Source organism: Dendrobates tinctorius, unplaced genomic scaffold, assembly GCF_039654945.1.
Source record: "Dendrobates tinctorius isolate UK_male_01 unplaced genomic scaffold, ASM3965494v1 ptg000062l, whole genome shotgun sequence".
Lineage (NCBI taxonomy): Eukaryota > Metazoa > Chordata > Amphibia > Anura > Dendrobatidae > Dendrobates > Dendrobates tinctorius.
In genome coordinates this window covers 35,882,307-35,907,029 of record NW_027361730.1, presented here as the reverse complement: position 1 = coordinate 35,907,029, position 24,723 = coordinate 35,882,307, and the positions used below count along the sequence as shown (strand labels likewise).

At 43.5% G+C, this 24,723-nt stretch overlaps 1 protein-coding gene across 4 annotated transcripts in view; it reads right to left on the bottom strand.

The window, feature by feature from the left end:
• The window catches only part of ARID3B (AT-rich interaction domain 3B), a 148,390-nt gene extending 125,813 nt beyond the window's left edge, over positions 1 to 22,577 (bottom strand). For 2 of the 4 annotated variants that reach the window (XM_073579531.1, XM_073579533.1), the window contains exons 1-2: positions 22,318 to 22,577; positions 20,033 to 20,581 (exon numbers count right to left, since the gene is read on the bottom strand). In XM_073579531.1, coding sequence (XP_073435632.1) covers positions 20,033 to 20,581; positions 22,318 to 22,353 — 585 coding nt within the window. In that variant the 5' untranslated portion in view covers positions 22,354 to 22,577. The remainder of the gene's footprint in view (positions 1 to 20,032; positions 20,582 to 22,317) is intronic. The other 2 variants (XM_073579532.1, XM_073579534.1) reach the window with 2 other exon arrangements.
• Positions 22,578 to 24,723: the final 2,146 nt, after the last annotated feature.

Genomic DNA, 24,723 nt, shown 5'->3' with positions numbered 1-24,723 from the left:
TAACGGATCACTGATAGGGATGAGCGAATAGCTTCTGATAAGTGATTGTTCGAATAGCTATAGCGCTTACCGAATAGCTGCACCGGGATACCTGGAGCACTCCTGCTGATCAGCTGTTCGGCGCCGCAGCTGCATGTGAGGGTGACATCTTGGGTGATATATGTATCATGAGGCTATGTGCCCACGTAGCGTTTTAAAACGCACACTAAAAACCTGACTCCTTCCCAGAAATCGCGCGTTTTTTTCCCGCACGATTTCACCGCGATTCTGTTTGCGATTTTCTCAAGCACTTTCCAAGCGATTTGAAGCATCGCTTGGAAAGTGATTGACAGGTTGGTCACACTCGTCAAACATAGTGTTTGACAAGTGTGAGCAGCTTTTTACTATTGAGGCCGCCTATGCGGCCTCAATAGTAAAAGATAAAATGTTAAAAATGATAAAAAAATAAAAAAATGGGGTATATTTACCTTCCGACGTCCCGCGCTGCCATCCCGGGCCACAGCGTTCCCAGTAATGCCTTGCGAGACCTGTGATGACGTTGGTCTCGCGTTGCTATAGTGATCTCACGAGACCGCTATAGTCACGCGAGACTACGTCATCACAGGACCTTGCCGCAAGGAATTACTGGGAACGCTTAGGCCGGGAATGCAGCGCGGGATGCCGGAAGGTAAATATACCCCGATTTCTTATTTTTTATTCTTTTTTATAGGGGTATGGTACCCAGGGACTGGAGGACAGTCTCCTCTCCTCCACACCGTGGGTACCAACCGCACATGAGACGCTTAGGCTTAGTTCACACGTACCGGAACTCTCGCGTATTTAGCTTGCAAAATGCTAGCGTTTACCAAGCGATCTGTAGCATCGCTTGGAGAACTGATTGACAGGTTGGTCACACTCGTCAAACATAGGGTTTGACAAGTGTGACCAACTTTTACTACTGAGGCCGCCTATGCAGCATCAGTAGTAAAAGATAAAATGCAAAATAAAAAATAAAAAATGGTGCTATTCTTATCTTCCGACGTCCCGTGCAGCTGTTCCCAGTAATCCATTGCGAAAATGCCTGCGATGACGTCCGTTCTCGCGGGATCGCGATGTCTCGCGGTAATTCGCGATGACGTCGCGCGAATGACCTCGAGACTTCACGATCCCGCGAGAACGGACGCCATCGCGGGCATTTTCGCAAAGGCTTACTGGGAACGAGAGCGTGGAGAGAAGCGGGAAGGCTGCGCGGGACGCCGGAACGTAAGAATAACAATATTTTTTTATTTTAAATTCTATTTTTTACAGGGCTATGGTACCCAAAGCCTGGAGGACAGTCTCCTCTCCTCCGGACCGTGGGTACCATCCGCAAATGTTCTGCTTACTTTCCGCATGGTGTGCACAGCCACATGCGGGAAGTAAGCGGAACAATGCATTCCTATGGGTGCGGGATCGCCGCGATTCCGCAAAATTAATGAGCATGCTGCGGTTTTTACCGCGAAGCGATTCCGCCGCGGTAAAAACCGCAGCATTAGCACAGCATTGCGGAATCCCATAGGAATGCATGGGATGCTTATTTTTCGCGTTTTCACGGCAAAATCGCGCGGTTAAAACCGCTGCGGAAACGCGAAAAAAACGCCACATGTGAACTCAGCCTTAATTTCCCGCATGGTGGGCATAGCCACATGCGGGAAGTAAGTGATTCTCATGCATTCCTATGGGTGCGGAATCGCGGCAATTCTCACAATGTGTGGATTTTGCAGGTGAAAATCAAAACATTAAGCCAGTTGGCGCACACCATAGAAATGTTATGTTTCTAAATCTATGAACTGCTATATATTAAATCTCTGATATGCCACCTGTAGTTTTGAAAGCCCTCTAAACTACCTCCATTTCTACAATGCAAGTAGGATGAGAGGCAACATGCAAGCATGTGAGGCAGAAACCCACTTTGCAGGCAAACTATACAATCCCAAATCCACAACAGATCAAGGGAAGTGTGAGATGTTTATAGCAATTAAAGGAGATGAGGACACAGCTGGGATTACCACCATACCACCTGGTCTATCTACTTAGAAAGGATCTCAGATGTCTGGAAATTTCCCAGCCCCCTCTCCTCAATCACCTTCCATTCTGCACCAAACAAGGAATGCACAGTAGTGAGCCATGAGAATATTTACAATTGTACTAATGATAGCAACGCTGTCACATTAAATCTGACATTTATATTAAGTTACAGAGCGGTTGTAGACCACCAACGGAAGCGGAAAGTAGCACTGGCAGCAGGAGAAAACATGGCTTTACTATTCTTTGTACATGAAGTGTTGTAATAAGAAAAGAATAAGCACATCCTGGTACAGCAAATGGAAGGCAGAAATAAATCCTAAAACATTAAGCTGGAAACATTTACGGCGGGTCTTCAGCCTAGGAAAGCCAATGGGAAAAGACAGCAGAAAGAGCATTCAGTGCTTGGGCCTCTTCATTCTAGCAACCATTGCGGGGTCTTAGAAATTGTGTTTTGGGGTGTCTAGGTGCTAACAACTCTGAAGGTCACTACCATTCTAAACAGACTTGTACGTGCAGTCCTAGCAGTCACCAGAAAATGAAAAAATGACGTGTGACAAATTGCAGTTGAAACAATGAGCCTACATAAGAGTTGGCTTCAACGGCAAAATAAAAACTGCACATGCAATACACTATTCCATCCTATACCCTTGTATGGGCTGATGTATATAGACATCCATCAGCAAAATGGAGCATAAAAGGTACCTTTGTTTTATATGGCAAAGCCTAGGTTTTTAATTAGGACCTTACGAATAATACTGGGTAACAATGATGAGCGGCTTCAGTAGCTTCTCCCTTATAACAATGCGCAGTGACAATGCATGCCCAGCTCTTTCTCAAAAGCAGAGATCAGAAACCCCTCATTCTGGAAATCAGTTGGGGTCCGGCTGCTGTACTCACACAGATGACAGGTTTACGAAGTCCAATTCACACTCTTTAAAAGGGTGTCACTGAAAAAATCAGTTAGGGTACCGATGCACCAGCGATCTCGATAAATGATATGAACCAGTCAGGATCGCTGGTGCATCGCTAAGTGGACGCTAGTGAGCTGCCAAATAGGCAGATCTCACCAGCGACATCGCAGGGGTCGGGGGTCGCTACTTACCTGTCAGACGCGGCGATCCTGACGTCCTCCCGCCCGCGTCCACGCGTCACTCGTCGGCGCCAAAGGAAGCGCCCGACGAGAAATGGTCCAGGCCGTTCTCGTGCGATCAGCGATAACCAGCGGGGGGAGCCGGTCGGAGGTAAGTATCACACATAGCGATATCGCTAGCAATATCGCTGCTACGTCACAAAACCAGTGACGTTACAGCGATATTGCTAGCGATATCGCTATGTGTAACGGGCCCTTTAAATGGAATAGTGGGAGAAAGGGGAGTTTTTTTTGCTTGAAGATTGATTGAAATAAGAAGCAGACAATGTGGACATTTGTCAACACCTTTACATACAAAGGTGACACTAATTTCAATATTTGGCCTGTGAAACTCGCTTACTATTAAAAAGTCTATTCATGAGGTACTTCAACCATAGCCAGGACCATTTAGATTTTCACATCTCATGTCCTATGTACATCATGGATTAGGGTGTGTCATTATCCAAGCAAATCTACCATACAAAAGGTAAACTACCTGAAGAATCAGCATGAAAAGCCGTGTACACAACGCGGCAAAATGCTGCATTTTTCTGCATGTCTGCACCAAAATATGAAATCGCAATCTGCACGGATTATTGCATTTTTCCTTACATTTCCCCTTTTTGAAGCAGATTTGACTAAGCTTTTTTAATGCGTTGTGTCACATGCATTTCTTCTCAGAAATCTATGAGGGTGGGGTAAATACAAAAAGTTCAACAGAGCCTTTAAACGCACAGTGGATACAAGTTTTCATGTGATCACATCCACTTCACGTGTACTGGTAGGCTGGAATCACGCATCCGTTTGTTACAGTCCAAGGACGGACTGTTATGTATGGACTGGCTGCGGGGCCCCTGACAGCCTTATATATACCTAGGAGGGTGGTGAGCTTGGGTCAGAAGACATGGATTCGGTCTGTGAATCACGGATATGTGAATGCACAGCTAAACAGATTTTTTTTTTTTACCCATAAAAGAATGAAGGGGGAACACAAAAAAAAACAAACGTTACAGTTATTACACTACCTGGAAACATGTTCTAAAGTTGACTTCACACACCCAACATTCACAGTCCAAGTATCCAAGTACAGACTGGCCACGTCTTGTGATCAAGGCAACAATCTCACAGGCATATAATAAGGATTCAGGAGACCTGTGGCCCTGTCTGCACTTAGCAATCCATACTGAGACCAAAGTCAGTCCAACAAACTAAACCGCATCTTAAAGAAGTTGTTCAATACCTAGACAACTTCTTCTCATATCCAAATCTTGTCTCCAATAAAATAAAAAAAAAGCTTAAACTCACTCTCCAGAGTGCTCCGATTCTATTGTGACACGAGAACCCGGTGCCCAATCAGCGCTGGTGTCACTGTTCCCGCCTCCAGTCCAAGTGAACATGAAAAGGAAGTGAGAGAGCAGCTGGCTGCATTCTGGATTTCCTCTGCCTTCATGTTCAATGGCAGGGACAATGACGCCAGCACCGACTTGGCGCCAGGGTCATACGTCACAACAACCGCACAAGAGCCCTGGGACCGCAAGTGCTCACACAACTGGAGCGGCGCCAGTGGACAACCCTTTTAAACTATCAAGAAAAGTTTAAAGCAAAAATTACACTGTTCTACATTCTCAAAAGTTGCCAGGTTCAGTTATGAAAATGAAATGAGCCATTTCTTAATGATTTTGACCTCCTGAATTCAAATCTCACAATGAAAATCTTTAGGTAGCTCGTTTCTATGATAATCAGAGCTTTCCTTTTACTGCTACATATAATGCATAATAGTTTCAGTACTTTGTTGAAATATTTTTTCAAATATGAAAACGTAGAAGATTTTATGGCAATTTTCTGATATTTAGAGGAAACTTAGCAACAATTCAAATATACCAAAACATGTGTAAACACTACTGCGAATTATAAACAGTTACAGAAAATTGAACTACAAAATTTGATCCCCATTCAGTGACAACTTTTTTGCTTATAAAAAGAAAACAAACACTGAGGGCCAATATATATGAAAAAACTTGAAGCAAAATCTAAGCTGTGTTGTTTCTCAATAAGATGTACTTACAAAAAAAAAAAAAAAAAAAATAATGGAGGTTCTTAGAGCATAAATTAGCCAATTCATTTGTGCCCATCAACCACAGCAAGGTGACACTTCTCTCTCTGCTGTGCTTTCTTTTTATATATATATCATACGGCCATTGGAGAATGCACCTGTTCACACTAAGGAGGTGCTGGTCAGGTTTTTTTTACTACTGGTCAGGTTTAGTACTTTTTGCTTGTCTCTTGTACTCCTGATTCGGATTATCTCTTACAATTGTCCAACAGTAATATGCAAGCACTGAAGCCATTTTCCTCAATACCTTTACTCCATAGCTGCAATATCTTCGTGAAATCTCTCACTGCTCCAGTTTGGTGAAAAAAAAGAGTCTAAATGCAAATGTAAGAAATTCATCTTTAAAAGACAGCCAAGATCCTTTTATGTTTTGAGGAGATTTTCCACCAACTGTTCAGTTATTTGCTCGAGTTTCCCAAAAACTTAGTTACCACTAACACGAATGATAACCATGTAGCCCTTTTCCTTCACCTGCAACAAACGGAGAAACTCCTCATCTTGAAGAAGCTTACGAATCTGAGGTCCAATAAAAACTCCTTCCTTTAGCTTTGTTTCACTCAAACTTTTAAATTTGTCATGCGATACTTGAATGCTTTTGCGTTTTTATCCATTGCCTTTTAAAAGTTCATTAGGTCCAACTTGATATGCAATGATAGTAACAAAATCTTATGTGGGTCAACAAGTGCTGGATTCAGGACATTTTTACTCCCTGGCTGAAGTGAAAGTCAGAGAGGTCAGTCTTTTATTGTAGTGATATTCTCTTGCGCGACAATCCCACTGAACATAAGGCCTGTTTTACACTTCAGTTGTTTGACGTCAGTCAAAATCTGCCGTTTTTAGAAAAAATGGATCCGCCATTTTGGGCGGAATCCTTTTTTTTCCCATAGACTTGCATTAGTGACGGATGGTCATCCGTTGCATCCGTTTTTTGACGGATCCGTCATAATTTTGGCATCCGCTGTTTGGAGTGGACAATGAAACGTTTTTTTTTTTTGCTTACGTTGAAACGGCGAATAGCAACGGATCCGTCGCTGTCCGCCATGTGCTATAATGGACGTCTATGGGCGACAGATCCGTTGCAAAGCGTTAATTGATGGAATCCGCCAACGGATTCCACCTTTTTATACTGAGCATGTCCAGAAGAGTTTGCATTCACGTAATTTAACCCCAAAAGCTGTTCTGGCAGCGAAAAATTCTCTCTCGGCCTCTCTTCCTTTAAATTTCATGCACGTAGCGGCTGCAGCGAATCCGTCCAGAGAACGGATCCAGTGCGTCCGTTTGGTGCACTTCGGAAACGGATCCGTTAGTTCAAACGGTTGGCTATTGCAGATTCAGTCTTCCCAGCCTGGTGCAGGGCTACAATTTTGTTTCTGGTGTCCTTTGACAGCTCTTTGGTCTTCACCATAGTGGAGTTTGGAGTCAGACTGTTTGAGGGTGTGCACAGGTGTCTTTTTATACTGATAACAAGTTTAAACAGGTGCCATTACTACAGGTAATGAGTGGAGGAAAGAGGAGACTCTTAAAGAAGAAGTTACAGGTCTGTGAGAGACAGAAATCTTGATTGCTTGTTTCTGACCAAATACTTATTTTCCACCATAATATGCAAATAAAATGAAAAATAAACAGACAATGTGATTTTCTGGATTTTTTTTTCTCAGTTTGTCTCCCATAGTTGAGGTCTACCTATGATGTAAATTACAGACGCCTCATCTTTTTAAGTGGTGGAACTTGCACTATTGCTGACTGACTAAATACTTTTTTGCCCCACTGTATGTGGAGCACAACTCCTGTCCTGATTTCCTATTCTGCAACCAAAATACAGGTTGTAAGCTTTCCTTATCATGGTAGTCAAGTTTCGCCTTTGTGACGCAAAAGTGGCTTCTCCACATAAGTAGCAATAACTAACCACTTTCTGTCACGCCGCCTGTCACACCGCGCTCACCTGGAGGCGGGACCTCGGTCCCGACGTCACCTCTTCCGGAGCCGCGTCCGCTCCGGGGATCCCGTCGGGTGCGCACCTCTCGTGCTTAGGTTCATGTTTGCACTATGTTCTGTGTGCGCACGCGCGCATTTCTCGGCTCTGTCTCCAGGCCTGTCCTCGCTATAGTATTGGAGGACTTAACCCGGAAGTCCTAGTGATCATGTGCTATATCAGGCTACCTCTTCCTATGGGAGGTGCCTGATTATTGTTGTGCTTTCTGGCTTGGTCTGCCTTGTCCTTTCCTGGCTGTGCGCTGTATTCGGGTCCTCTGCCTTATGCTCAGTTGTGCCTCCTGGCACACGCTCTGATCCTGTACTCTGGTGCACCTCCTGGCACACCTGCTGCCTAACTCAGTACTCTGGCGTGCTCCTTTGCACGCGTCCTGCTTTGCTCACACCCGGACGTACTAGTCGCTCCACACCATACTTGCTCTCGTGTACCTGTCTTGCACTGTCCTGTATCTAGCGCACTCCAGTGTACACGCCTTGTGTTCTCCTGTACTCTCCGTGCCTCCGTACACACGCCTTGTACCCCGCGTGTCCCTGTGTCCACGCTTTACACGTTCCTGCAGACACACTCACTTGTGTCTGTGAGCCGGCCACCTGGTGCCAGCAGTCGTGGTACCTTACCCCCTTGGGCTTACCCCTGACACTCCCTGTATAGGGGGTGGTCCTCACTAGGTCAGCTCGCCCTGGGAGGGTTGGTGCCATGACCCAGAGGGTCCACTCCAGGAGTCTTCACACTTTCTTACCGCAAGAACAAAGCATATCTGAAAAAACATAGAAACATGCTAAGAAACTAAGACAATAAATCCTAAAACTGCATACCTTACACAGAGAACATGTATAAAAGTAGGTGATGCAACTGTAATTAGGATTAGATCATCAGAGCGGAGTTGGTGTTTTTTGATTATAGAATGATAGAGTACTGAAAGCTAATAGATAAATAGATGATGTAATAGACTAGCTACGAACAATGCAATAATGATGATGAAACAATAAAGATGCTAAATAAGCCTGCATGAAAGTGTGATAAGTAATTACAATCTGCTCTGATCTTGACAATTACAATCAGCAAATGTAAATCATTTTATTCATTTTCAGCACCACAAAATTAGTTGAACTCAACCGTTTTAGTCTCTGAAACAATTTGGCTGTAAAACAGTGTTATCATAATAATAGAGTGCAGGATGAGCTTTGATCGACCAAAGAAAGTGTACCAAAATATTAATAAAAAATATGCATTTCTTACAAATCAAGATGGCCTCCATGATTACAGAACACAAACCATCCATACATAGTATAATGGCTGGTCTACAAGCCGCAATTTAGGGCATTAAACGACTGCCGATCAGGTGTACACATGCAGATCAGTGGTTGTTTACAGTCGCTGTGCCAACAAAATATCATGCTAGCAACAGCACATCACTTGTTTACACAGGACGATAGGAGGCGGAGTATTTTTAAATCAGCTTAAAAATCATTGCATCTGACAAACTAGCATTTTGCTCATTCGTTGGGCGTTTGACGGTCTGTTTAGTAAGGCCATCCTAGTGAATTGGTCTTTTCCCGATTATTGGCTTGACAAAATGGCCCTTCAGCTAGCCGCAATGCGAGACACCCATAATCCCCTTCTTCTTGGTGACATGCTGTCTGTCGGGGAGGAGAGTCTTTAATCACTGTATAATAAACAGTAATGAAACACTCAAAACAAAACCTTTCTGCCATCAACGAATGAGAACACTCCCAGACAAATGGACATGCCAAGGACTGTTATGAGTGAGTCACCGGAGGAGGAAAAAACAAAAATGCAAGCTGAGTCCAGAAAACCGGAGAGGTTGGTAGCTAGCAGATTGCAGACCCCTGATCCTATTCACAACTAACAGTAGCCGTGGAGTGTTCCTACGGTGGTCCTAGACGCCTCTTCACAGCCGGAGAACTAAATAAGCCTAAAGAAAGGGGAAATCTTAACTGCCCCAGAGCAGACCCCAGAGCAATAGACAGCCCCCAACACGTATTGTCGGTGAAAACAGATGAAAACACAAACAGACAGAAATACAGGCAGAGCAAATGATGGGGCCCAACTAACTAGATAGGAAAGAACAGAAAAGATGCTGGCTGCAATCCGCAAAAACCCTACCAAAAATGTCCCAACACGTCTGATAGGAAAAACGGCCCTGAAGTCACTAGACTTCAAAATCCCTATATCAGCACTCCGATATATTCTGAAGACAGAGCAAAAGAGATTTAACCGATCAGGGACAAAAATGGAAAATCAGCAGAGCCCCAGCCGGGGCTGGCAGAACACAAAACTAAGCAAATCAGACAAAATCTCATGGAACAATAACAGAGCAAAACTTAGCTTTAGAAGACAGGAACTGAACTGGAGACCAGAGCTCAGAGCAGAAAAATCACCAGCAACCCTACAGGGCGTCGGCTGCCTTATATCCACTCAGAGATTCCGGATGTCCAATCGCAATCCACCTGTTCAGGTGACAGGTTTCTCCCATCCAAATCAGTTTCACCACCTCCTTTCACCAGCAGAGGGAGTTCATCGGACATCAAAGGTGAACGAGAAAATGAGCTCACAACAAAGGACTTTACTCCGTGGCTCAAATCCACAAAATTAAGGGCATGCTATTTTTTGGCCGATTAAAAAAAAAATCTCAATTTATTCATTGTACAGTACATGTACACCATGTCTGAATGTGGCTTAACACTTCTTAGCGTGGGATACATTTATAAACAGTCTGGAAAGCCCCTGAAGGTGTATTGCGCTTTGTGCCACGTTCATTGGTCTCGTCCTGACTAACGTTTAACTGCAGAATGCTGTAGATAAGTCCCTGATGTCGGTGCCGGCAGCTCATAGTCGAAAAATGGGGTGACAGATTCCCTTTAAGTCCCAAATTGGTTCTGTCGCTAAGGGGTTAAACCCCCCACAAAACAGGATTTGGACAACAGAGCCATAGACTGCAATGGTGCCGAGAGTCATCATGTGTTCTGTCGTGATTCATTTTCAGGCAAAAAACTAAATGAAGGGTACACCCAGATGCAGTCTACTACGGCTGTCTGTCCAAAAATTATGCACGACAGTTCCCTCTGTCAGCACCATTATAGTCCATGGCCCAATCAGCACAAACACCTGAATGCCGTTTTGCAAGGGGAGAGGTTCGGAAGAAAGCCCTGACGGGACCACTGAACATGGGAAATAACGCTATGTAAAAGGGGCCTGCGCTTAACAGTCTAGACTCAGAGCCAATATATTTAAAAAACAACATTGGGGTATGTTTATAATGCATCTTTCGTCAGGCATAGCAGCAGCGCTTTGAATAAAGGTTACAAAATGATCAAAAGAATCTTTCTATTCATTTCTATAGAAATATGACTTGTTCACATGCCAAGAATTGTCAATGTTTTTAAATGTGTCAGCCTTCATAAATGCCTGGTGGTATTAACGCATTGCCGATAAACCTTTTAAGGGCGGCAGTCAAGGTTACTTAAACCACAGTGCTGCTTTTTAAAGGCGCTGAGATTTAAGGTTATAGGGCCCCCAGCGGCAGAATTTCTCCGGGGTCTCGGCTACCGGGGGGGGGGGGGTAGCATAGACCCCAGAGAACATGATTCGGGTTGGTTTTTACAGGCCCTGGTGCTGCAATCGCCGCCGTTATTAACGGTATAACGGTGGCCGCAAAAGAGGAAAAAAAAAAAAGGGTCAGATTTTCCACTTCATTTCTCTCTCCTCTGAAGTGATCGCACATCAGAGGAGAGAAAGATAGGGTCCCCCCCAGACCTCCGTTGTTTCTGCATGCCACCCTGAAGTCCCCCGCGTCACCGGCTTTTTTCGGGAGAAAAATTTTCCTATTGGTTCATTTTGATCACTGTGATAGGGTCTATCAGTGATCAAAATAAAAAAATAGTAAATCAAAACCCCCTTTATCATCCCTTTAGTTACGAAAAAGTAAAATAAAATTAGCTTAATAAAATTAGCTTAATAGTACTTATCATATTTGAAGCATTGTCAGTTACGACAGAAAGAACTTGCTCTTTTTTAAGTTCATAGTCTTGCAGAACCTTTTCCACCAAGACCTGGAGAAACTCACTGGTGTGATGAGCTTTGATGTCTTTTACTGACAATGTCTTGGTAACTATTTCATTTTTGTCACAAACAAATCGGACATTGATGGCAAAATAGTTCACTCAGACGTGTGCAGGCATCCTTTTTAAGAAACGGAAAGCGTCCCTTGAGAGTTTAAGTTCTTCCTTTTGTTTAAAAGCTTCTTCGATTACTAATTTTCTAATACTCTCTCTCTCAAGAGAAACACCAAGCTTGCGGGTCATTTCCCCATTCAAACACATAAAAGCTAGTCGTGAAAATAATGAAATAGGCACACTATCCTTTACAACAAGCTCTATGATCTGTTTTTTAAATGTATCTACTGTCATTGTCACAGTAACTTTGTCACTGAAAAAATATCTTGCAACTGATGGCTGCAAAGTTCTCTGCTCCTTTGTTTGGCTGGAAGAGCTCGGCACTGGTTCATTGGTTTGGATGCAGTCTCTCTCATCCACTGCTTTCAGTACTTCTGGATGAAAGCGCTGTAAATGTCTCTTTAGATTAGAAGCTCTGGTAGGAGCATTTTTATCTTTGCCTGAATATGCACTCATCTTGGCTTCACAGCATTTGTTTTCGTCTGGATCATTTGTCATACACTGACAGACATAATGTTTTCTATCTTGAGTGATGGTGAAATGTTCAAATACAGCTGATTTAATGTGATGCTTCTTTGACATTCTCAGGTTTTTAATTCTGCATTCACAATCCAAATGACAATTGTTTTTCCTAAAAACAATTGTACAAAATTATTGCCAGGTCGTACAACTGATATAGTGGTCAGTAATACTGTTATTATTCCTCATGTACTCACAGTTACCTGATGCAAAGTTTGTTGAAAGGATAATACTTCTTACAGTCTTCCTCTTCTGAGTAGCAGGAAGCTGTGAGATGCTTGGAAGACGCACACCTAGTATGATCTAGTCTAGAGGAGGAGCTTTACTACTAAGAATTTGCAACACATTTTCACTTTCAGTTTCATACATTGTAAGTAGGGGGGTTGGGGCAGCATGAGGTTAACCAAGTATAAGATTAGATAAGGGCAGTGGAGAACAGTGACACACAAGAAGTAAGAAATGTCTATCTCCAACAGAACTGCTTATCACTGTTGTTCATAGTTTGATAGAACATATATATTTGAGTAACATTTATAAAATTCATATGAAAGTTCAATTATGAAATATTAATACATTTTTTTTTAAAGCTGGAGTCGGAGTCGGTACATTTCTACCGACTCCAACCAAAATTAACTCCGACTCCACAGCCCTGATTTGCAGATCAAACGCGCCCATTTAAATCTATGGGTCTGTGAAAATAAAACAAGCTGAGCACGGATGCCATTTGTCATATAAGAGCAGTCTGATTTTTTACTCTTCAATAGGTAGGGGGAAGAATGGAATTTTTGGGGATACAAGAAAAACAGATACCACACTGTTTAAAATAAACACAAAGATAGATGAAAATCAGGTCTAGCACACTGATGAAAGGTTGTTTTAATTGTACGCAAAAAAAAAAAAAAAAAAAAAAAAACAATAGAAACATCAGAATTTCTATAATAGGCCTTTAGGTATGTCTAAAGGGAGTCCTTTTGCAGAGTTTTCAGAGCAGACATTAAGTTTTTGGAGGAAAATTTAGCGTTCCACCTAGTTTGTGCTACATGGCCTTAGGCTATATTCACATGTTGCTTTTTTATGCAAATTGAAAGCTTCTTTTTTATAATAAAAGCAAATGCTATGCCTGAATTTTAAATGTGTAGGACGTCAATTCCTTCAGGATTATTCACCTAGAGAAAGCAATGAAAAAGTGAAAAAAAAAAAAAAAGTTGCATACGTTCTCATTTTGGTTTATAAAATGAACTATACCAAACATGATACTAGAATTCTATAATTTCTGTAATAATTTTATTTCTACAGCGCCAACATATTCCACAGGACTTCCATTACAGAAGGGACTTGTACAGACAAAGACACTACAGAATAAGCATAACTCAGATACCAAGAGGAGTGAAGTCCCTGCTCGCAGGCTTACAATCTAGGAGGAAATAGGGGAGACAAAACGTAAGAGTGATGGTATTGTAAGGTCCATCCATCAATAAATAGGGTATACACACCAGGGCTGTGGAGTCGGAGTCGTGGAGTCGGTGCTCATTTTGGTGGAGTCGGAGTTGGTATAAAATGGACCGACTCCTAAAATATATAATAAATTGGGTACAGTAATTCAATGCAGGATGTGCTGAATATTTTTTCATAGGAGTTTGGGAAAGTTATGAAATGTCCTATAAATGGCTGTTATATTCCTGATCTAAGGCTACATTCACACACAGCGTTTTTCCTGTGTTTTTTGAGGATACGTTTTTCAGCTGCAAAAGTTGATCATCTTTTTAAAAAACTGCATCACCTGAAAGGTTTTTGAGCTCATAGATAATGTTACTCAATAGCAAAAGCAGATTAGAAATCTGCTCTATCCATTTATCCATATCTGTCTATCCATATCGTATCTGTACCAAAAAGAATGAAAACCGGGTAGTACACCAATATATATTCTGTTCTATCTAAATATCTTGATTATTGGATCATAAAAATGATTAAATGTCTGAGGTTCACATTGTACTACAATAAATGTTTCACTTAAATATAAGCAATATGTGTGGGAGTCTGAGTCGGAGTTGGAGTCGGAGTCGGTGTAAGGGAGATTGAGGAGTCGGAGTCGCAGGTTTGGCTTACCGACTCCACAGCCCTGATACACACAACGCTGCATGAACCGGACACCAGCCAGTAAGTGTACAGTACAGACACCCAGGGATATTAAGTGCATGGAAGGCGTGTGAACAGATTCCACGAGGGTCCAGGATTTCCTAGTTTAATCCTGCCTACTATGACATATCAATTTGCATATAAACTTCACCCCCCTTACATAATTACCCAGCCACCCACCGCTGACCTGCACGCATGTGCGCCATGTCCCCACTATCCCCACCATCTGTGCCTGTGTCGACTTACGTCAGGTCACGTGTTGCACCATGTGATCCTGAAGTCACTCGGGAAACCACGAACGTTGGCTGGCATCGAGATTGCTACTGCAGCGCATGCATCATTTCCAGTCCTCGGTGTCACACCAATTGCTCTGACCTTTTTAAACCCCCCTACAACCCACACTCCTGCCCCCGATGAAGGCAAGACCAAAACATGCATTGCGTCGGATGCACATGCACTTCGGAGCCCCAGAATGTAACCAGTGCCATTATTGGGCAAAAAAGAAAAAAAAAAATAAGAAATATGCTTTATGGCACGCTTAAAACTGTGGGTATTGGGGATTAATCGAAGTGTCCTGGATGATGAATTCCAATTATGTGTTAAGATCACATTAACAGACTCAAGATTTTTTTTTTTTATTCTTGCGTGTTTCATTGACCTACGTTGGGCTTTAACAGGCAGTGCATTGGCTTACATGCACCAGCCACTATACATAATGACGGCAGCTAATCAGCCTTTTGATGAGCAACATCCACCCTTGTCACAGATCAGAGGTCAAGCCAACCCTGTTGTCCCTTCACTTGTCCTACAATCATCTCCCCTCCTCCCAGACACAATGCCTTGTAAATTACTAACATCTTCATACCTCAAACACAAAGTCCCAAGTGGTTCTGCAGCTGCACCCCCACCCCCTGGGAATCAAGGAGCAAAAGCACTAGTCATAAACTATATTTGGCCAAAAGCCTGGAAATTAGAAGGTAGAGCCAGCTAAGAGCTTATGAGGACCGTTCCATCAGTAATTAACACACAGACATCTGCTGAAATCTCCTGCAGGCTGGATACTATAAGCAATGTCACCTTACTAGCATAACACAGTTTATTCTTGTTACCATTATCATTAAATGGCAGAATTCAAACATCCATGTTTCACTGTCTGGATGCAAGGTCTGGCCAAGGGTCTCCTGACCCTCCCTAACTCAACAGCCTCAAAAGGCATGTATGCATATATACTCAGACAACCGCGAAACACAGATGTGTGAAAACGGACAAAACCATAATAGTGGTTTTATGACTTAAAGAGAGCAACCATGTTTCAGTTAAGAAAAAAAAGTGTCTAACATTCTCTGCACATAATCTAGACTAAAATGGTGAAAAACTATGCCCCAATATGGGATCCTCGGGTACCAATGGTATCTCTCATACAAAAGTTCCAGCAAAGGGCAACCGTAGCGTTAATAGAGCAAGACTAATGCACTTTAAACTAAAATATTAACATTCAATTCCAGTATTTTCATACGTGTGTGGAAGGAAACTAAACCGGAGAAATTCATAATGTATGTAAAGCGCTGCCGAATAAGATAGAGATATATCAGCAAAGAGCAATTAAAGTGGAAACCAACAGGTTATGCGCATACATGGGGGGTTTTGCAGCATTTTTTTCAGCAGAATAACTGCATTTTACAAGAACAGCGAAAGCTGTGAGATTTTAGAAATCTCATGCACACGTGTCTGGTAATTTTTCCAGAATTTGAGAACTGCAATGTTCTTTAAATCTGCAGCATGTCAATTATTTCTGTGTTTTTATTTCCATCCATAAGAAGCAATTTGAAAATTCAAAAACGTGGCAAAAAAAATGTAAACAGGTACATTCCTGTGCTTTCTGGTGAATAAAATTAACTTTATTAAACAAGTAGTACTGCAGACAAATCACACATGATCCACACCAAAAAAAAAGCCCTGTAGCACACAGCTGTTTTATAGGTGACAATTTTTTTACTGCCAGAAGGGAAGCTTTTGGCTGCAGAAAAAAACACTGCAAAGCACTGACTATGAATATTTCCTAAATGTTATGTGCTTACAAAGTTTTAGACAACTTTTAAAGCATCAATGTAATTTTCGCCTTTCAGCAGAACAGGTCAAAAGGTGATACCTTTTTTAACTTGCACAGAATCACTCTAAAAATTACAAAATTCTAATGTTCTATAAAAGTGGAAAATATGTAAGTTGCTATACCAAATTGCCTGTCGACTGCCAGGAATAGGTAGATTGGAAGGATTTATAAAAGGGAGAATGCTGAAATGAAAACACATATGTATACACACATTGTCAGTATAGTTTGCGAGATCTGACCAAACAGCAATTTTCTGGGAGGTCAGAAGAGATGGTTTTGAAATAAGAAGTTAAACCAGATTGTATGAGAGCGTGGAGAATTACACGCTGCTGTGGCCAGTTGGTCAGGCTAAACTGGTCTCTCAATCCATTTAAAGTGTCTAGGGGTTGCATACCCAACATGTGGCAGCTTGTAATGAAGGAGGAGTCGATAATAAATACCAAAACTTAACCCCTCATTTACCATTTTTCCTCAATAAAGCAAGCACACAAAGGATTGCCCATTTGTTCAAAATAGATTCCCTTTCAAAAGAAAAACAGTTTGCATTGCACGGTTCCTACAATGATGATTAATCCGAGCACAGCATGAAGTGACCTCCGCAGTTAAACACATGATATTGGCACGACAGAATTTCATTATCTGGAAGCGTATTGTGAAAGCTTGGAGCGAAATCCATTTTACTAGGTACACAGCATATTAATGCAAGTATTTGGCATTGAATAATGACCAAGGATGACATGGATTGAGCTACTTTAAGTTGTCACATCACAGCTCTATTATTAGGAACAGTGATGGGATTTGCACATAACTTGTGTACAACTTTTCTCAAATACACATATACTAAAGTGTTTTCCGCGTCAGGTATGATAAATCTATGATCATAGGAGGCCTTTACTGCTGGGAAATAATTGATTACTAGAGCAGGGATTCAGAGTATGTGGGCCTCCCAATCTTGTGGTGATATAGTATGAGAGACACAGGACTCAGATTAGAAAACTTGGCAATTTAAAATACCCTCAACACTGTAAAAGCAATTGTGCTAAATAATACTCAAATAGGTTAATCAGGGCCGGTATAAACTGGTGCAGCTCAGCACTAATGAACATTTAGATTCTATAGGTTTCACCCGCCTTGCCTACATCAAAAAAGTTCCTTCACTTAATAACTTTTCTCCCAAGTAGACCACATCTTGGAATGACAAATATTAGGAGATCCCTCTCAATGACTGCATAAGAATCAGCATTTACCACATGGCAGCGCTTACCATTAAAAGGATTCCCACGTCAAGAGGCTGTCACTGTTGGGTGGAAAAATGTCGTATTCCAGGATATCATACATTTAATGACCACTATGTTAAATATATTAAACATAAACCCTTTAGGGCAACCAACTACTGCTTTAGAGCATTAGTCTCCATTGTTAAGGAAGATTACAGTTTCGCAATAGGCCTAGTGCTATTTCATTATACAGCTTCAGGGGAAATTCAACTGCAGTAGATTGAAGCAGATCTTCTTTCAGTAACCATACACGTGAATGGTGAGATATCAACTGCACACCCCCTTCTCATAGCCATAGAGTTTATAGTGGGTGTCTCACATTTACAACTTACCACCTATCCCACAGATAGGTGACAAGTGTCCGATTGCTGTTGGTTCTACTGCTGGGACCCCCATTGATTACAAGAATGGAGGTCCTGTTCATAATTGATACTTTAACTGTTGAACAACCCCGTCTAATAGAAAAAAAACAAAAAACGACTTCATGCAGCTATGAAGGGTGGAGGCTGACAGGGTGGGGTGAGGGATGGTGGTGGCTAAGGCACCATCACACTCTAGACAAATTTAGATACACTGCGGACACAGAAGAGAAATGTGCAATATGTGCTGCCGGTAGAACTTTTCACTTTGTTCACAGAGTACCGTTAATGATACGGTTTAGTTAATAGAAGACGGCTACTGGAGCTTGAATTGCAATCATTCTGACAGTGTGAATCACAAGTCGGCAACAATGGGTCATCTTCTGTAGATAAATGCATGAAAAAGTACAGTATGTGTAAAACAACTCAGCTGACCAATAATGGTACTAACAAATACCACCGTTATCACTGTTACAACGCAACAAAAAAATAAAACTACAACACAAATCTAGTTTTGTAGGTAGAGTTAACAAAAGACAATTCTAAATGTCATGATGTTATGTCCAATGAGATTTTATGAAAATAAGTTAAAATGCATATTTTAAATAGATGTCATAATACTCGCTGAGCTACTCCGCCCAGCTTGGCAGAGCTTGCATGCGTTCCCAATAGGGAAAAGTGAATAAGCAACTGCCAGACACTTTTGCTGTGAAAAAAAAAAAAAAGGACATGCCCAATCGTCATCTATCTCCACATTCAGGACAGAGTGCCACCATACATTAGGACAGCCTTTCCTGCCAGCATTATTCTAAAATATATAGCCAAACTACTAATCATAATGTTCTGTTCGCCTCCATAATCCAGAAGAGTAGCCAGCTGGACGGAAGTTATGACTGGGACTACAGAAGAATAGTTTGGAGTCTGTAAACGTGAAGATACTTAGGTTTGCATTGGAGCTGCAAACACAGACAGTCACAGATTTCTAATCCAGGTTATTTGCAAAAATTGCTTTAGTGATATGCATTGGATGAATACACTGAATATAAGTCACTGAAACACAATGACCTGCAATAAAGTTTCAGTTAAAATAAAATTGATCAAAAACAAATCGAGAGGCCTTGTTACTTCATAGTTGTCATTGAAAGCTTTATATGGTAACTACACGTGAGACAGAAGACCTTAGATGATATCTTACACTTACAACAGAGTTAAACGTAGTACAATATAAAACAATGGACGAACTATTAGGCATAAACGGGACCCCTTAAGCAACTATTTGGAATCATCACTGAAGTGATGCCATAAAGCAGCAATATGCCTAAATGCGGACCACCGACAAGATAGTTGTTCGAGGATCTCATTTCCAATGTGACCCAATAAGAACATCAAGTAAATGGAAGAACAGTGTTACCATTTCTATTATCAATTGGCATTCTCCCCAAACCCCTCATCTCTCTTGTAGCCAAACATTGATGTGCGCAATCAAGAACACTGCATGCTATTGAGTAATGAGTGGTGGTTATTAGCAGCGATGAAAATAACTAAAACACGCAGTGAGAATAGAAAAAAAAAAAACACAATAGCCATAAAAGCGGTTTTTCGACAGTTGACTTTTATCACCTATCCAGTGGAGAAGCGATAAATGTTCCATCTTTGGGACCCCCACACTAACCAGATTAAGGTTTCTAAAGAGAGGCAGTCGAGCACACACAGTACTACTTCACTTAAGGTCTATAAGACTGACGAAGACCACTAGCACAGTGCTCAATAAATTCCCTCAGCCCCATTGGCATCGAGGCAGAGTGCATACTTGACCACCAAGGAGTCATGTAGTGAGCCAGAATGAGGAAATGGCGACTAGAGAGTCTATTCTAGTGATTACTGGGGATCCAGAGATGAGACAATTATAACTCCTCCTGTGGAAGAGTGGGGATGGTCACATGTGGATAAATCCCTCGGCAGTGGGGCTACATACATTTTTCCTGGTTGACTAATATCCACTTTTGCTGCAAGTGACTTCTAGATAAAGGGTAGAAATAAAGCGACTTGTGTGCAGCCTCAGCCTGACTGCTTCCAAGGACGTTTGGTCTTGGATCTGCTTATTCTACAAATATTACAGGCGTATGGAATATATACAACAGACTGTTTTCTTACCGGCTTAATATGCTCCTCAGTATTTTGCTTAGGATGTTTAGAGGGAGAACGATTAACATTTTCATCACGGGGCTCCTCTTTTACAGCAAGATGTCGTTGACCAAGGCTCCCTTGCGGATTAGGAGTGACTATTCCCTGCTGCTCCCGCTGTGCCTGTAGATACTTCTGTGCCAACATAGATGGTTGGCCTTCCCTGCGATTACCGTCTTCCTCACATGAGTCTCCTTCATCATCTTCCATGTCCTCATCTTCATCAGGATCACTAGCAACCTGTGGAGGTGCCATGGGCGGGCGGGCCTTAGCAGCTGACAAAGTGGCAGGACCAGGTGTAGATTTCATTACATGCTGTGATGCCATCTGTTGGGCATACAGCATTTGTGTTTGTCTTAATTGTCTCTCTTGTCTCTCCCGTTCCTCCAAACCACGGGCAGCTTGCTGATGCTGCTTTTGAAGTTGCTCCATCACAGCCTCCAATTTCATGCCCTGCTTCGAGTGCATCTGTGAACCACCCGTAAGGGCAGGGTTCAATCCACTTGGTATTAGTGAGGGCTACAATCAAAGAGGAATTTAAAAAAAAAGTTAATACTGTTTTATATTCTTGGAAACAGTGTTGTCATATTTATAACAAAAAAAGCAGCACTAAACACATAACAGTGTCCTGTACATTGCTAACATGCAAGAATAGGTACATTTTCTGATGATGGTTTTGCCATTACTATACTGGGTTGAAATCATGCTATAAAAACCATCAATTGACATGTGTAATGACATCACTACTGCAACAACAGGAGCTTCCACTTTACATGCAGACTGTGTATTGATTACATGTACAGTACAATCGCCCATATTGTGGCTTTCGTCCTAAAAGAAATCACAGGATTTAGAGAAGATCTGAAGCACGTGCCATCTGTGATGCAACAGATTTTCACTATTTGTCCAGCTAATGACAACTTAGCATTCAAGAGTTAAGGGCATGTCACATTAAGCGATATCGCTAGCAATATCACTATAACTTGTGACATTATAGCGATATTGCTAGCAATATCGCTATGTCTGATACTTACCTACAACCCGCTCCCCCGCTGGTTATCGCTGATCACGCGAGAACAGGCTGGACTGTTTCTCGTCGTCAGCTTCCTGCCGCGCTTCCTGCTGTGACGACGAGCGACGCGTGGAGTCGGGCGGGAGGACGCAGGATCGCCTGGTGTGACAGGTAAGTAGTGACCCCCGTCCCCAGCGATGTCGCTAGTGAGATCTGCCTGTGTGGCAGCTTACTAGCGACCACTTAGCGATGTACCAGCGATCCTGACCGCGTCATATCGCTGGTCGGGATCGCTGGTACATCGCTAAGTGTGACAGTACCTTTATTTGATGTGTGTGCACAGGAGAGGCAGGCAAGCAATAGTGGTGGGGAGGAGGCCCTATAATCATGTTTTGGATCATTTGTATAAATGCTTGGCCTATCGACAAGCCAGACTAGAAAAGTACAAAAAAACACACAAAAACTGCAAAAGTAGAAAAATGAGTATCCACCCTTCGTGTCTCCCCTATTTCCTCAGACTGTAAGCTTGTGAGCAGGGCCCTCACTCCTCTTGGTATCTGATGTTGTGATTATTGTTATGCTGTATTGTCTGTTCAAGCTCCCTCTCTAATGTAAAGTGCTGCGGAACGTAATAGCATTATAGAAATCAAATCATTACTATCCCTGTAATCGGCCGATGAGGACATTCACTGGTGGGATCAGGGACATGACAGATCACATTCTGGGCAGACAATAGCCCGCTGTCGGCCATTGTTAACGAGCCTTTATATATAAATTCCAAGCCATGGTCGCCCGAAACAGTGAGCCTGGGCCAGCTCATCAGCCATTATCTATGGAGGGGCAGCGTCCAGGCTCTGCGGTGTGAGTGCTGTATCTGGGGCCGGGCAGAGCTTCCTACTGATTGCAGGATCCTGAGCCCTGGCCGGGCACAACATGCTGGGAGGAGGGGGGAACATGCCAACTGGGGGCAAGGGCCAAGCTTTGCTGCACACACAGTACAGGCTGCCCCGGCACCACTGGCTATATCCGCCCTTCCAGCACGCAGCGGATGCCCTGGACCACAGGGGCCCTGCCTCCCGGCTCCCGGGCAGCAGGCAGGACGCCGTAGGGCGCAGCAGTGCACGGTGCGGGCAGCGAGTGTCGCCAAGGTGCGGTGTGTTGTGCGCACTGACCCCCGCCCTCCTCACCCCTCCCCACTTCCAGTCCCGTACGACCCACGGTGTGTGCATGGGCTCCCGCTCACCATAGACTCTCTCCCGCAGCCGGCCTTCTCCACCATCCCGTCAGTCTGCAGGCCTTTCGGCACCGCACTCTCCTGTAGCCACTTAGCCGCCCGCCCCGGCTTCCCCTCCGTTTCCGTCTCACTCAAACCTCCAGGCTGTAGTAGGCCCCTCCCGATACTGCGAACGATTCACCTGACGTCATCGCGCACATCGCAACGGCAGCACGTTCTTCTGACTGCCACGCGCATGGCGGCTGAGTAGTGGAGGCCATATTGCTCCACCCACATAGACCCGATAGTGTGCGATAATGGAGATGTAATATGTAATGTATTGGTCTTAGTTACCGGTTAGACGCGCTGTGTACACGAAGCTCATGATTGCGATAAGTCGAGGTCGAGAAAAAACTTATTCTCCATAAGTTCAGGACTCATTTGTATGTCATGCGGCCATATTGGTACACCCGAGTCCAGGGAGAGCCAATGTATTGACCATACTGATATTGGTCTGGATCACGGGCACACGTTTTTAACTACTAATCTAACATGCATAAATAGCAATTCCCTAATCTATACTTTCTAGTGAGGCTCGAATAGATGAGCGTAGTATTGGCCTGAGTGTGATCCAACCAAACATCGGATTGCACTTGGACCAATGCAGGGCCGGACTGGGACTAAAATTCAGCCCTGGAATTTGAAGTTACACAGGCCCACTAGTCACATGGTGACTATATAATATTTTTGTACAGTTGTAGGTTACAAGCAGTGAGAGGAGATTAACACGACTATATAACATGTAGTCACAGCTGTGTCCAGTATTTCAGCTCAGTCCTATTTATTGCTTTTAAGTACAGTACTCCTCCCAAAGGTCTGTCCCCTTTTGTACGCACGGTGACAGAATTCCTGGCAGAACTGCTATCCATTGGGCAACCAGACCCCCTGGTCATAGCTGCCTCTATCATACCTCCCAACTTTTGAGGGAGGGAAAGAGGGACAAAGACTGCGGCGCGCTGCGCGCGCCGCTGCAAATTTTAGGCCATGCCCGGCCACACCCATTCCGCAACTAGTCACACTCATGTCCATGCCTAATCGCACCCATTTAGCACTGCTGATCACACTGACTGGTACTGAGGGCACAGTGGCTGGCATTATGGGCACACTGACTGGCACTAAGGAAGAGAGAAAACAGAGAGAGAGAGAAAAAAGAGAAAGAAAGAAAGGGGGGAAAGAAAGAACAGAGAGAGACAGAGAAAGAATAGAAAGAAAGAAGTAAAGAAAAGAAAGAAAGAACAGAGAGAAAGAAAGAGAGGAAAGAAAAAAACAAAAGAAAGGGGAAAGAAAGAACAGAGAGAGAGAAAGAAAAAAGAAAGATTAGAGAGAGAAAGAAAGAACAGAGAGAGAGAGAGAGAAAGAAAATGAGGGAAAGACAGAACAGAGAATGAGAAAGAAAGAACAGAGAAAGAAAGAAAAAGAGAGAAAGAAATAAAGAAAGATTCTATAAAGATACTATAGCAGCCCGGCTCCCATTGTAGCGCCCACCTGAGCCTCCCGATGCAGGACATATCATGATCCGCTCACATGGTCGGCATCCCCGATTCCAAGGCGATCCTGCTGTCTGCGCTGTCGGAGGAGGACATGGTGATGGAACTGAAGCATTCCTGGTTCTGTTACAATCTCCTCAAGAAATTATCTCATTTCCGGTCAGCTTCAAGCACATCACTTCAGGTGGATCGTCATGTGTGTGTTATAAAATGCTCCTCGGGGCTCCGCCGTGTTCCCCTGTGTCCGTGGGAAAAGCCCGCTTTGTATGCTTTGTACACACTTGGCTCCGCTCCATACATCCCGTACACATATGGCTCCACTCCGTACACACACGGCTCCCCTCCGTATACCCCGTACACACGCGGCTCCGCTCCGTACACCTCGTACTCAGGCGGCTCCGCTCCGTACACCTCGTACTCAGGCGGCTCCGCTCCGTACACCTCGTACTCAGGCGGCTCCGCTCCGTACACCTCGTACTCAGGCGGCTCCGCTCCGTACACCTCGTACTCAGGCGGCTCCGCTCCGTACACCTCGGACACACACGGCTCCGCTCTGTACACCTCGTACACACACGGCTCCTCTCCGTACACCTCGGACACACACGGCTCCTCTCCGTACACCTCGTACACACATGGCTCCGCTCCGTACACCTCGTACACACGCGGCTCCGCTCCGTACACCTCGTACACACACGGCTCCTCTCCGTACACCTCGTACACACACGGCTCCTCTCAGTACACCCCATACACATACAGCTCTGCTACATCTACCCTGTAAACCCCTCCTGACCCCACACATACTTATCTCATCCAGCAACATGACAACAGCACAGCAGAGTCTTGCAGACACCAAGAGGCAAGGCTGAGCGCACAGGACCTGTGATGAGGT